At 32.5% G+C, this 12,986-nt stretch overlaps 1 protein-coding gene and 1 long non-coding RNA gene across 2 annotated transcripts in view; one reads left to right on the top strand and one right to left on the bottom strand.

Annotated features, from left to right (window-relative positions):
* Positions 1-394: 394 nt before the first annotated feature.
* On the bottom strand, positions 395-970 carry LOC117612236. Its single transcript, XR_004583330.1, has 2 exons — positions 645-970; positions 395-461 (listed from the first exon to the last, which is right to left on the bottom strand). It is a non-coding gene; the product is annotated as an uncharacterized LOC117612236 (long non-coding RNA).
* Positions 971-10,789: 9,819 nt separating this feature from the next.
* The window catches only part of LOC117638624 (replication protein A 70 kDa DNA-binding subunit B-like), a 2,337-nt gene continuing 140 nt past the window's right edge, over positions 10,790-12,986 (top strand). Inside the window, exons 1-7 of the mRNA XM_034373720.1 lie at positions 10,790-11,059; positions 11,170-11,269; positions 11,359-11,483; positions 11,570-11,651; positions 11,753-11,885; positions 12,047-12,204; positions 12,304-12,802. Coding sequence (XP_034229611.1) covers positions 11,214-11,269; positions 11,359-11,483; positions 11,570-11,651; positions 11,753-11,885; positions 12,047-12,204; positions 12,304-12,802 — 1,053 coding nt within the window. The 5' untranslated portion in view covers positions 10,790-11,059; positions 11,170-11,213. The remainder of the gene's footprint in view (positions 11,060-11,169; positions 11,270-11,358; positions 11,484-11,569; positions 11,652-11,752; positions 11,886-12,046; positions 12,205-12,303; positions 12,803-12,986) is intronic.

The following is a 12,986-nucleotide window of genomic DNA, read 5'->3' as shown; positions in this document are numbered from 1 at the left end:
CCAATTCACCAGGAAATTAAGGTTGAGAGAGCGCTTAATCTTGTTTTATTAAAACCACAAATACTTGTACTGAGAGTTAGTTCTAGTAATTAACAAAAAGGTGAACTACAACGCAATACAAATTCTATATATACACTAAAACCCAATGCAACTAAACACTGTAGCTAAGCACAGTAAAATTACGAAAATGCCTCTATTTAAACCACCTTTTTTTCCCACCGAATTGCTTGCCTTCTTCGTTTCCATTCTTCTCATCTTCCTCTGCTCTTCCAAAGTGCTCACTTTCCAGCTCCCTTGGGTTCTGTCAGGAAGGGGATTAAATCTTACAGATTCGCTGAGGTATTTCCAGCGTTGTTATTCTTAATTTTTTTACTCAATTGTCAATTAATTTTTCTACTCAATTGTCAATTAATTTTTCTGACTTCTCTGTTCTCCCACCAAAGCAATATATCACCACTGGTCTGAGAAAAACAGAGTGTAGTTTGTGAGAGATGATGCAAAGCCCATTAAATTGGTGACACAAACCAAACTTACAGCTAACATTGGTGACATAAACAGATCAGTCAAAGCATAAAAACCAAGTTTTTTCACAAAAACAAGAGCAGAGAATTTATTTCTGAAAACGAAATCCATCAAGCACACACCTCTAATTTGAAGCCTCTTCTACTGTCACTGATCAAATGGGTTTTACCGACTAACCTCCTTAAACAAAGCACCGTGTGTTGAGCTAGAGACTGGTATAGCTGGTGGACGGGAAGGGCTCTGCCCAAAGAAGAAGATTTCCTTCAAATGGTAGACAACCATGAAATAGGCTATTCCAGATTTGGCCAGCAACCATGCCTCAGCTCAACAAACCCAATTAGAAAGAAAGAGATTTTATAGAGAGAAGTGAAGTGCATGGGTCTCTCTGTTTATGTGTGCCTCTGTGTGTGTGTGTGTGTGTGAGAGAGAGAGAGAGAGAGAGAGAGAGAGAGAGAGAGAAAGAGAGAGAGAGGCGTGTAAGAGACTTTTGAGTTTTGTTTTTGTGCACACAACATAGAGTGAGCTGGAGAGATGGGTCAAGAGGTGATGAGTATGACAACATTGTACTTTTCTTTTGTTGGGTCTATCTCAGCATTGTACTTTTGTTTTGTTGGGTCTAAATCATTATACTATTCTTTTTTAGTTGTGTTTGTGTCGTAGCCAAAAGTTACCTTATTCTTCTCTCATTAAAATTCCATAAAATGCTTGAACAAAACCAATCAGGTTTCAACAAAATAGCAATTGGCAATGATTTTATCTTAACCTCTATTGGTTTTCTTTGGGGTTCTCAGGAAACATTTCACTTGATTTCTTGACTTGGTGGGCTTGATTGATTATGAGTTTTGAGTCAAATGTGCTCACTGTGCATATCTGTTTAACTAGGCTTGATATTAATATATGCATATTGTTTGATCGTTATAGAATTCAGTTAATTCTTTGATATAATAATAGATATTTGTAATTGTGAAGTTGTTTACACAAAACTAAATTTATGTTGGTGTTAAAAATATAAGCAGGATTTCATATAGTGATGAAAATTTTGTCATCTTTTTCTCATCCTGTGATAACCTATATTTCTCTAAAAATGTGATTCGATCCAAATATAATTCAATTATTTGTTTATTTCACAGCTTGAATACACCAAAGGCAAGGGACTAGACATTTGCATTCTGCTGTCATTTTCGAGGTATAAAACTCCTCTAATTCATTGTTTTTTTTAAATTGAGCATTATTAGTCATGTTAGTCAATTGATTTTAATTATTTTTTAAGATTTTATATTTGCTTTTCATCGATTATGCTTGCATACAAGTTATTTACAAATAATCTTTATTTTGTTGATTGATACAAGTTGGATATGCTTTATTGCTAAATTTTTTTTTCCTCTTTTAAATATTTTCCCTTTGATGTTCTCATTGAATATTTTATCTAAATCATTAATCTGGTGAACTTGGTTGATTATAAATTTTGAGTTCAATGTCTCAATTGTACATATGGATTTAACAAGACTTTATATATATATATATATATATATACTGTTTAATCATTATGAACCGAAGTTGGTTGTCTGATAAAATAATAGATATCTAGAATTGTTATATTATATTTTAATTTTTATTCTTCTATAGCTGTGTCATTTTGATCGAATAAAAATTAGTATCGTTTCTTTATAATTATGATGCAGTGATATAAAACAATTTTGTACTATGTACTTTCTTTATAATATGTATGCATGTATGTAGACACACACACATATCCGATCCAAATATAATTCAATCATTTGTTAATTTCATAGCTTGGATACACCAAAAGGCAAGGGACTAGACATTTGGATTCTGCTATCATTTTCGAGGTATAAAACCTCTTCCAATTCATTGTTTTCTAACATTAACCAATATTAGTCATCTTAATCACTTGATTTTAATCATTTTGTAAGATTTTTTATTTTATTTTCATCGATTGTGCTTGCATACAAGTTATTTACAAGTAATCTTTATTTTGTTGATTGATACAAGTTGAATATGCTTTGATGCTAAAATTTTTCCCCTTTTTTAAATATTTTCCCCTTGATGTTCTCATTAAGCATTTTATTTAAATTATTAATCTGGTGAGCTTGGTTGATTATAAATTTTCAGTTAAATGTCTCAACTATACATATCGGTTTAACAAGGCTTTATATTAATACATATATACTGTTTAATCATTATGAAACGAAGTTGGTTGTTTGATAAAATAACAGAGATTTAATTGATGTATAAAATTAAATACTTTTGCTTTATCAATTTAATTATTTGGATTTGAACCTATTAACAAAAACTGTTCTTCTACTTATGTATTTTAGGTTGTTGCTATCATCTTGCTTTTGCATACATGTTGCTACAAGTGCTTAACAAATTCTCTCATTACAGGTCAGTATTTTCTAACTTTTCAAAAAAACTATGCATATCATTTATAACTAATTGATTAGCAAATATAATATCATTTCAAGATTTTCATTTATATAATTCTATCATCATATTTCTACATTTATTTTGCATTCTTAGAATTTAAATGTTATTAATAATGTGAAATATTACTTATATATATATGTTTTTTTTTTTTCTAGATATCAATCTGTTTTTGGGAAATTGAAATCTTCGTTGATAATGTCGAAGAGAACTAGAAAAACCACGAAAAAACAAATCATGCAAGAACCTCATAATCTCAATATTTCAAATGATATTCAAGTCCCAAATAAAAATGTAAGAACCCAAAACAAAATATCAAAAAAAAAGAAAATATCTTGAAAAGGTAAGGAAATATCTTTTAGCGAAATGACCAAATTGCCCTCGCATATTTTAATAGGGGAAATTTTGAATTTTTAATTGGGAAAGAGTTTGGGAATTTCACCTATGCCATTGCGTAGAGCGCGGCGAAAGGAGTTCGTAGACACGGAGTAGACCCGAATCGGAGCCGTAACGAAGAAGTTATGGTCTAAAAATCGCGAGGGCAAAATGGTAATTTGGTCAAAAAGTCAGATTTTTATAGCGCTCTCTCTCCTCTCCCCCGTCAACCTTTCTCTCTCATCCTGTTTTGGCTGGGCAGCGACCTCTCGCCCTTCAAACCGTTCCCCCGGCCACCACACTTGGGGCCGATCTCCGGGACCGGTCCCAAATGAACCACGACACGACGGCGAACAACCCCCGACCTAGCGCCTCCGCTGCCGTGGCCGGAGTCGGCCGGAAATAGCCATGGAAGCCGACGGTTCGTCCGAATGCAACTCGAACTTCCAGTTCATATTTCTCCTCCGTTTCTCCACCAAATCGATCGAGTAAGGCACCAGGAGCCCGACATGATTTTAAAAGGAGACCTCTGAGGGATCGAAGTAGCTCGGACCATCTGTGAGTGGACCTTCTTTCATAAATCAGATTTCATGAATGAATTGATGTGCATTTATATGAATTGATGTGCTTTTATATAAAATAGATTTTATAAATGATTTTATCTACATGAGTTTTATAAATGAGTTTATTTGAGTAAGTTTCTTCATTCAGTCTTTGAGTAATTTTTAATACGATTTTGAATATGAGCAGTACAGTAATAATGCTATAAGTCGGTGCTGCTTATTTACCAGTTACAGAAACCGAGTTTGAGTTTTGAATCAGTTAAGACCGCAGCACGACTTGAGTTTTACAGTTATTATTCAGATATTTCTTTTTAAAAGGACATTATTTTAAAACCACCTCGTACCCGTTTTTCTTTATGGTGATTACCCAGAGTCGGACCGATGTCTACAGACATCAGTCTGATTATAGTTTAGTCAGTGCACTTGACTTGCCTCACGAGTTTCGGGGACGCTCGGACCGTGGGTGCCAGGATTTGCGGCTTGGCAGACTTGGTGTCCCGAGACCTGCCAGGATTGCGGCTCGACTGACTTTATGTCCCCGAGACCTGCCAGGATTGCGGATCAGGCTGACTGCGGTCCCCTGCATCCTGCCAGAGCGACTCGAGTTGACTTGGTGTCATCGAGGAATCTGCCGGCGGGACAGGTTGATCATAGTCCCCTGATTTCGCCAGTTTGCGGCTCGGGGAAGTCTGTGTGACGCCCGAGACCTGCCAGGGAATTGACGGAAATGACAGGGGTACATACTGGTGGTATTTTCAAAGGATTCTGAGTTTCATTATTAAATGTTGATTTTCAGCTATTATAAATTAGTTTTTTCTGACTTTTCGGACATAGATCCCTTTATATTTATTCAGTTATGAAAGGTCTGAGTACAGAGTTTTTATACGCGTTTGATTTCAGTACTTTTATGAAAGCTTTGAATTCAGTGGTTTTTGTATGAAACTTTCGAGCTTGAATATGACTGATATAGAATGCCTGGAATTGACTATGCGTGATGTAGAAAGTAAGTATTCAGTTTTATTTAGTTAAATTTCTTTTTACAATGGGGATATTATGTTTATGAGAATTTCTTTGAAGAACATTATTTTGGTCCACTCACATTTTTTCAAACTGTTTTTCGCCTCCAGGCCATAGAGGTACGCGGGATCCACCACCGGGCCAGTCATAGCTTCCGCACCACCAAGTAAGGTAGCGTTGTAGAAAATCCTTTAAACCCTGAGAACTTGAGAATATGCTCTGATATCCTGTTGAACATAAGAAACTGGAGTTGTGACCTGTTTGCTGGCGTAGTCTGGTTGTTGGTAGGATTTTGAAATTGTTTGACAGGTGGAAGACTTTGGGTATGGTCAAATTACAGGGGGGACTGCCGAATTTTCGGCAGAAGTCGGAAGAGAATTTAATTAAAGAAAGGGTAAAAAGGTCATTTGTGTCCGACATTCACCAGGTGTCGGACACGCACAGGAGTCGGCTCGGTTTTCAAAGCGAAAATTGGGTCGGGTCCGGTCAAAAAATGTTTCTCATATTAATGATAAACATCCAAGCGAGAAAATTCCCTTCAACAGTGATCAAAACATTTCTCAAGCTGATATCAAAAGACAAAAATGTGTTGAAAGTACATCATCTATCAATGTGAATACAGTTGAAACAGCAATAGATGAAATTGAATTTCATCGTTTTAATCAAATGAGTAAAGGTCAAGCGATCTTTCAAAGAAATAGGCAAGGTGGGTGTTTCCCTTTGCTTCAAAATTTTCTACTAAACTTGAATTACATTGTTCTATTACTAATAACCTACATTTATGTTTTCTATTCTCTCCATTCTACACCCCTATAGGAATAATCCAAGAATATGCAGATTTTGGAGAGAAGAATCATAAGTGCATTTATTGTGGTGCACTTTTTTGGTTACAAGAATCCATTAAACAAAGATCAAAAAACAATGAGCCTCTCTTTACTCTTCGTGGCCAACAAGGAAAAATTAAACTTCAAAGTCCAAAACCAACACCCTGTTTTTTAGAAAATTTGCTTGATCCTAATAAAAAGAAAAAAAGTGTATTATTCAGAGAAAATATCAGGGTTTACAATTCTATGTTTGCATTTACTTCAATGGGAGCCAAAATTGATAAATCAATTAACAATGGATCAAGCCCTTATGTTTTCAAAATCAGTGGTCAAGTTCATCATTTAATGGGTTCTTTACTACCTCTTGAGGGTCAATGTCCTAAATTTGCCCAACTTTATATATATGATACCCATAATGAGGTTATGAATCGGCTTGATGTAGTTAATTGTAATAAAAAAAATGAAAAGCTAGATCAAAACATTGTGGAAGGTTTAATCCAAATGTTTGATCAAACAAATGAATTGGTTAAACTTTTTCGAACAATTAGAGATAAATTTGAAAAAGGTTCTCTTCCTCCTCTAAAGATCACATTGTTAGGCAGGCAATCCAATGATAGCAAACAATATGAACAACCAATATGTGATGAAATTGGTGGTTTAATAGTGGGAGATATAGGCCTTTTTGATTCAAATAGAGATATTATAATAGAATTTAAAAGTGGAGAGTTAAAATGTGTAACAAAATTAAATCCAAAATTCATGTCTTTACAATATCCTCTTCTTTTTCCTTTTGGTGAAGATGGGTATACACCTGACTTAAAATGGCATTGTACAAACTATGAATCTAAACGAAGAAGAATTCCTATGAGAGCTTTTATAGCTTATCAAATACAAGAAAGAGTGTTTCAATTCGATACATTATTAAAAGGTGGAAGATTGTTCCAACAATTTTTAGTAGACGCTTATGCAACACTTGAAGAAGATCGATTAGATTATATTAGGAAATCAAAAAAATTTAAGAAGTGAGGTTTATAAAGGCATTTATGATGCAATTTCAAAGGGTGATAATGATGCTAATAACATAGGTCAAAGAGTGATATTGCCTAGCTCATATACTGGAAGTGCTAGATACATGCTTAACAATTATCAAGATGCTATAGCAATTTGTAGACAATATGGAAATCCTGATTTATATATAACTTTCACCTGCAATGTTAGATGGCCCGAAATTGTAAGAGAGTTTAATACAAAACCTGGATACAAACCAGAAGATCGGCCTGATATAGTTTCAAGATTATTTAAAATAAAACTTGATGATATGATCAATTATATCAAATCAGGAGAACCTTTTGGAGAAATCGAAGCAGGTAAATTTTAAAAACACACCATTTATACTACTCTCCATTTTTATCATTTTATTAAATAATAAAACTAACTAAGAATTTTTTCCCTTTTTTCACCCAATCAACACAGATGTTTGTACTGTCGAATTCCAAAAAAGAGGATTGCCACATGCTCACATGTTGATCTGGTTAAAACAAAATTATAAATGTTATTCAGCAGTTGATATAGATTCTATCATTTATGCTGAATTACCGGACAAAACTGTAAATTATGATCTTTATGATATTGTGGCTCAATTTATGATCCATGGTCCATGTGGACAAATAAATCCTCATTCTCCATGTATGCGAGAAGGAAAATGTTCTAAATCTTTTCCCAAACAATATAAAAGCGAAACAATTTTTGAAACAAATGGTTACCCTGTATACAAACGCCGTGACGATCCAACAAAATTTGTGATAAAAAATGGAATGCAAATTGATAATAGTTTTGTAGTACCTTACAATTCTAAATTACTACAGAGATATAATGCTCATATAAATGTTGAATCCTGTTGTCAATCAATGCTTATAAAATATCTTTTCAAATATATAAACAAAGGTTCAGATAGAGCTAGAGTAGTTTTCCAAGAGAACCAACAAGATGAAATACTTGCCTATTTAAATTGTAGATACATATCTCCATATGAAGCTGTTTGGAGATTGTTTCAATATCCTATTCATTTTAGAAAACCCTCAGTTGAACGATTACCAATACATTTACCTTTAGAACAAAATATTATTTTCAATGGTGATCAATCACTTCAATCAATTTGTTAACCAAAAAAATATTGAATATACAATGTTAACAAGTTGGTTTGAAGCTAATAAAACTTTTCATGAAGCACGAACATTAACGTATGCAGAATTTCCTTCAAAATTTGTGTGGGATTCTCGCACTAAGATGTGGAAACCTAGAAAAAAAAAAAAAAGGATCCCTTGGTAGAATAGCTTATGAACATCCTGCATCTGGTGAATTATATTATTTAAGAATGCTTTTGAATTTGCAAAAAGGGGCTTTTCACTTTAATGACCTAAAAACTGTTAATGGTATTATAGAACCATCATACCAAGCTGCATGTAAATCCCTAGGTTTGTTAGGAGATGATAAAGAATGGATTGAAGCCTTAGCAAATGCTGTAAACACAACCACATGTCCTCAATTAAGGCAATTATTTGTCACAATCATTTTATTTTGTGATGTAGGAAATCCTCAAATCCTTTTTAACACTTATTGGCAAAATATGTCTGAAGACATTTTATACAAATTACGACAAACTTTCAAAATGCCAAATCTAATTGTATCTGAATCTGAATTACAAAATTCTCTTTTATTTGAATTAGAACAGCTTTTCAATGTATCTTCCAGCTCTTTAAAAGAGCATCACCTTCCTATGCCTGATGAATATAGAATGTTAGAACTTAGAAATAAATTGCTTAGAGAAGAATTAAATTACGATTATAATAATTTAGAAAAAGAACACGCCATTTTAGTTACACAACTTAACAAAGATCAAAAAGATGTATATGATTGTGTTGTAAAAACTGTTGAAGAAAAAATGCCAGGTCTTTTTTTCGTCCACGGTCATGGAGGAACAGGGAAAACTTTTTTGTGGCATACCATAATAAGTAAAATTCGATCCCAAGGAAATATTGTTTTAGCTGTTGCTTTATCAGGAATAGCATCATTATTATTACCAGGTGGTAGAACAACTCACTCTAGATTTAAAATTCCCTTAATTATTAACAATTGCTCAACATGTCAAATAAAAAAAGGAACTCATCTTGCCAAATTAATTGAAAAAGCTGCTTTAATTGTTTGGGACGAAGCTCCTATGAATCACAAACACTGCTTTGAAGCATTAGATAAATCACTTTCGGATATTTTATCACATTTAAATCCTTTAGATAACAATGTTCCATTTGGTGGAAAACCTTTATTATTAGGTGGTGACTTCAGACAAATATTACCAGTTATTCCAGGAGGAACAAGAGAAGAAATAATAGATGCCTCTCTCAATAGTTCTTATTTATGGCCTTTTTTTAAAATATTCCATTTAAAAAGAAAATATGAGACTCTCGAAAAATGGATTAAACATTGAAGAAAAACAAAAAATAAATGATTTTGCTACATGGATTTTGCGCATCGGTAATGGTCAAATTATTGATATAGATGATCCAAATGATAAAGATGCATCTTGGATCAAAATTCCTCAAGATTTGCTTATACATTCATACACACATCCTATTCATTCCATTTTTTTAGCAACATACCCAAATTTTGAAAGAAATTTCAACAATTTTACTTATTTAAGAGAACGAGCTATTATAACACCTCGAAACACAACTGTAACTGAAATAAATAACTATGCAATTGATTTGTTACTTGGACAAGAACGCATTTATTTAAGCTCAGATTCTTTATGCTCATCATCTGAAAATTCTGAAAATCTTACTATTCTATATCCTACAGAATTTTTAAACAAACTTGAATTCAATGGTTTACCTTCATACTATTTAGCTTTAAAAATAGGAATGCCCATCATGCTATTGAGAAACTTAAATCAATCCTCAGGTTTATGTAATGGAACACGATTAGTTATTACACAATTGTATGATAAAATTATCGAAGCAAAAATACTTGCTAGTAGTAATATTGGTCACAAAGTTTTCATACCTCGAATAAGCCTTACAGCAACTGAAAACAAATGGCCTTTCATTTTTAAAAGGTGTCAATTCCCAATTAGACCATGTTATGCAATGACAATAAATAAAAGTCAAGGCCAATCATTAAAACAAGTTGGACTATATCTTTCTCAACCTGTATTCACTCATGGACAACTTTATGTTGCATTATCCAGGGTTACATCAAGACAAGGTCTTAAAATCTTAATAGAAAATAATCAAGAAGTACCAAATAATTACACTAAAAACATAGTGTATAAAGATGTTCTTCAAAATTTATAATGAAGTTCCAATTTTGATGTATCCATAATTAAATATTTGTATATTTTTCCTCATGCCTTTTAATAAATATATACATGCATTTTTATACTAACAAAAAATATATTTTATTTACAGGTTTAAAACACAATGAGTTTCACTTATATCCGTGATTTACAACCGTTCCAATTTAACAAGAAACTCAAAGTGCGTATTTGCAGAATGTGGCGACCAAAACTTATTGGATCTACTGATCAATTTGGAGGCCTTCAATGTATCTTGGTTGACCAAAAGGTAAGAAAATCTCTTTTCTATGTTATTTCAATTTAATTATAATAACACCACTTAAAGACACCCTTTGTTTAATATCTGTTTCTATTGAGCTCCCTTAATTTTTAGTAGATATTAGCGTGTCAGTGTGTGTTCTTCCTATTATTAATATTGCACCCATTTTCCTAGGAGGCCATAACCATATAAAGTAAGTATAAATTTAGTCCAAATACTTTTATAGAGGATCTAAATAATTAAGAATATTGCAGTAAACTATGTTATCTATAGGCTTTGTTAGATCTACATTCATTATATATAATCTACTTACTTTTTTATTTTAATTTTTTTTTAAAATGAATGTATTATCATATATTTGTATTTCCTTCCTTTTAAATATAATTTCCCCTTATTAATTTTCCTCTTCCTCTTTTTTCAATTATGTAGACAGATGCAATACAAGCTAGCGTCAAAGAGATCGACTATGATTTTGTAGCTCCAAAAATAAAAGCTGGTTCCATTTATGAAATAACACATTTCCACACTGGTCGCAACAAACCATCTCACAAAATTGTACCACACGTTGCACAATTGTTCTTTAATGCAAGAACAACTTTCAAAGAACTGCCAACCATTCAGCCACACATTCCACGACATCGATTTTATTTGGTTGATTATACTCAATTGTCCACTCGGATTGACAAAATTGACATCCTAACAGGTAATACTTTATATGTTATTAAAAACTATGCATATATATACAATAAGTATTTCTCCAAAAAAATTTCACATTTTAATACCCTCATAATATTTTCTTTATCATATTGCAAGATGTTTTTGGACACATTACTGCAATACAACCATTGGAACAAAAAATGGTGGGCAATGAAAGGCTTGAGGATAAATGTGAAGTCTGCATCGAAAATATCAGGTACAAATATTCAAAAAATATTTATAATTCAAATTCTAAACTATTATATCTCTTTCTAAATATTTTTTCCCCTACATCTAATTATTCAGGAAAGAAAATGTTAGAATAACCCTGTGGGGAAATACTGCAAAAACTTTTGATTCCCAAGCTTTACAACAATTGACATCACCAATATTCGCAGCTTTTACAAGCCTGAAAGTTAAACAATTTCAAGGTATCCAGTTTATTTTCACTTTCCCCACTTTTTTATACTTCATTTCAAATAAAAACAAATCTAATTCATTATTTATCAATATGTAGGGAAAATTGTTCTAAACAGTAGTGTCTCCACATTAATTTTTATCAATCCAGATATACAAGAATTGGCGGCCTACAAAACGATGTATGAATTGTTATCATTTTTATTCTAACATATACCTTTGTTTCCCCATTTTCCTAAATTAACACCTCTTTTTTATTATATAAAAATAACAATAACCACAGCTTTAATGACTCCACACATGCCATTAAAATGATGCCTTCTTCCGCCACTCAACTAATGACACCTCAACATTTAGAAGCTGCTAAAAAGCTATATGTCCAAGAGTTAAATGTTCTTGATCCAGAGACACATAAGGTACATACATTAACTTCTTTCTTTGATCTCTTTATTATTCATATTTTAACATACAATTTCACAGATTATTTAAACTAATTTTCACTTTATTCTTCTCTTATCACTATATATTTTATAATTTTTTTTGCTATATTAATATATATTTTTAAAATATGTTTTAGGACACTCCCATTTTATGCAGAGCAGCTATTACGCGTTTTGACACACGTAATGGTTGGTGGTATAAAGCATGTCCATCTTGCTTTAAACAACTTAGAACTGCTGCCCACCGTGATGAACTTTTGTGCCCAAAACACAATAATCAAATTCCTCTCCCTTGGTAATACAAATCTCAACAATTTGTTTCATTTTATTTTTCCATAAAATTTAAACACAATTATTTTAAATTATTAAAACATTACATAAAGTTTACATACAGGTTCAAAGTGAGCTTGGTGCTTGAAGATTCAACTGATGAAACCAATGCAATCATAATTGGAAGACCAGCAGAACAGTTGTTTAGAATTTCTTGCAATGAATTGGTTGTTCAAAGAGGTTTTACCGACCAACAACAATTGCCAGATGCAATTCTGCAAACAAGAGGACAAGTTAAAAATTTTCAACTTCAATTTGGGAGCATGAGAAGTGATTTCAACAGAAATGATCTACTCATTCAAGCAATCTTCGATGACACAATGCCACTTCTTGAACCAACATCGCAATCATCTGACAAAAGTTTGGCTGCACATGATACAGAAAACATTGGTACCCAAATGGTTCCACCCATTACCCCACTTCTCTCAAAGCAAATTCCAAGTGCATCTTCCACAAGCTCAGCTGATGCTTCTATAACAGAAGTTACCCCAATTTCAAAAAAAAGATACAGAGACGCTGTCAAAAGAGCTCTATACCTTTCGTCCATCAAAAAAACCAAAAAGGTTAGAATTGATATAATAATTAATTCCTTTATATCAATATTTACACATATTCTAACATTTACCAATATATTTCTTTCTTTTCCATCTAACATTTCTTTAAGTCATGTTCAAACCAAAACCGAATCTGAAAAAATGGTCACAACAAAAAGCATGGAGGAAATTATATCAGATTCTGATTTACCAA

The sequence above is a fragment of the Prunus dulcis genome, chromosome 8 (assembly GCF_902201215.1).
Source record: "Prunus dulcis chromosome 8, ALMONDv2, whole genome shotgun sequence".
Lineage (NCBI taxonomy): Eukaryota > Viridiplantae > Streptophyta > Magnoliopsida > Rosales > Rosaceae > Prunus > Prunus dulcis.
The sequence above is the reverse complement of the archived record's forward strand: the minus strand, read 5'-3'. Positions and strand labels throughout refer to the sequence as shown.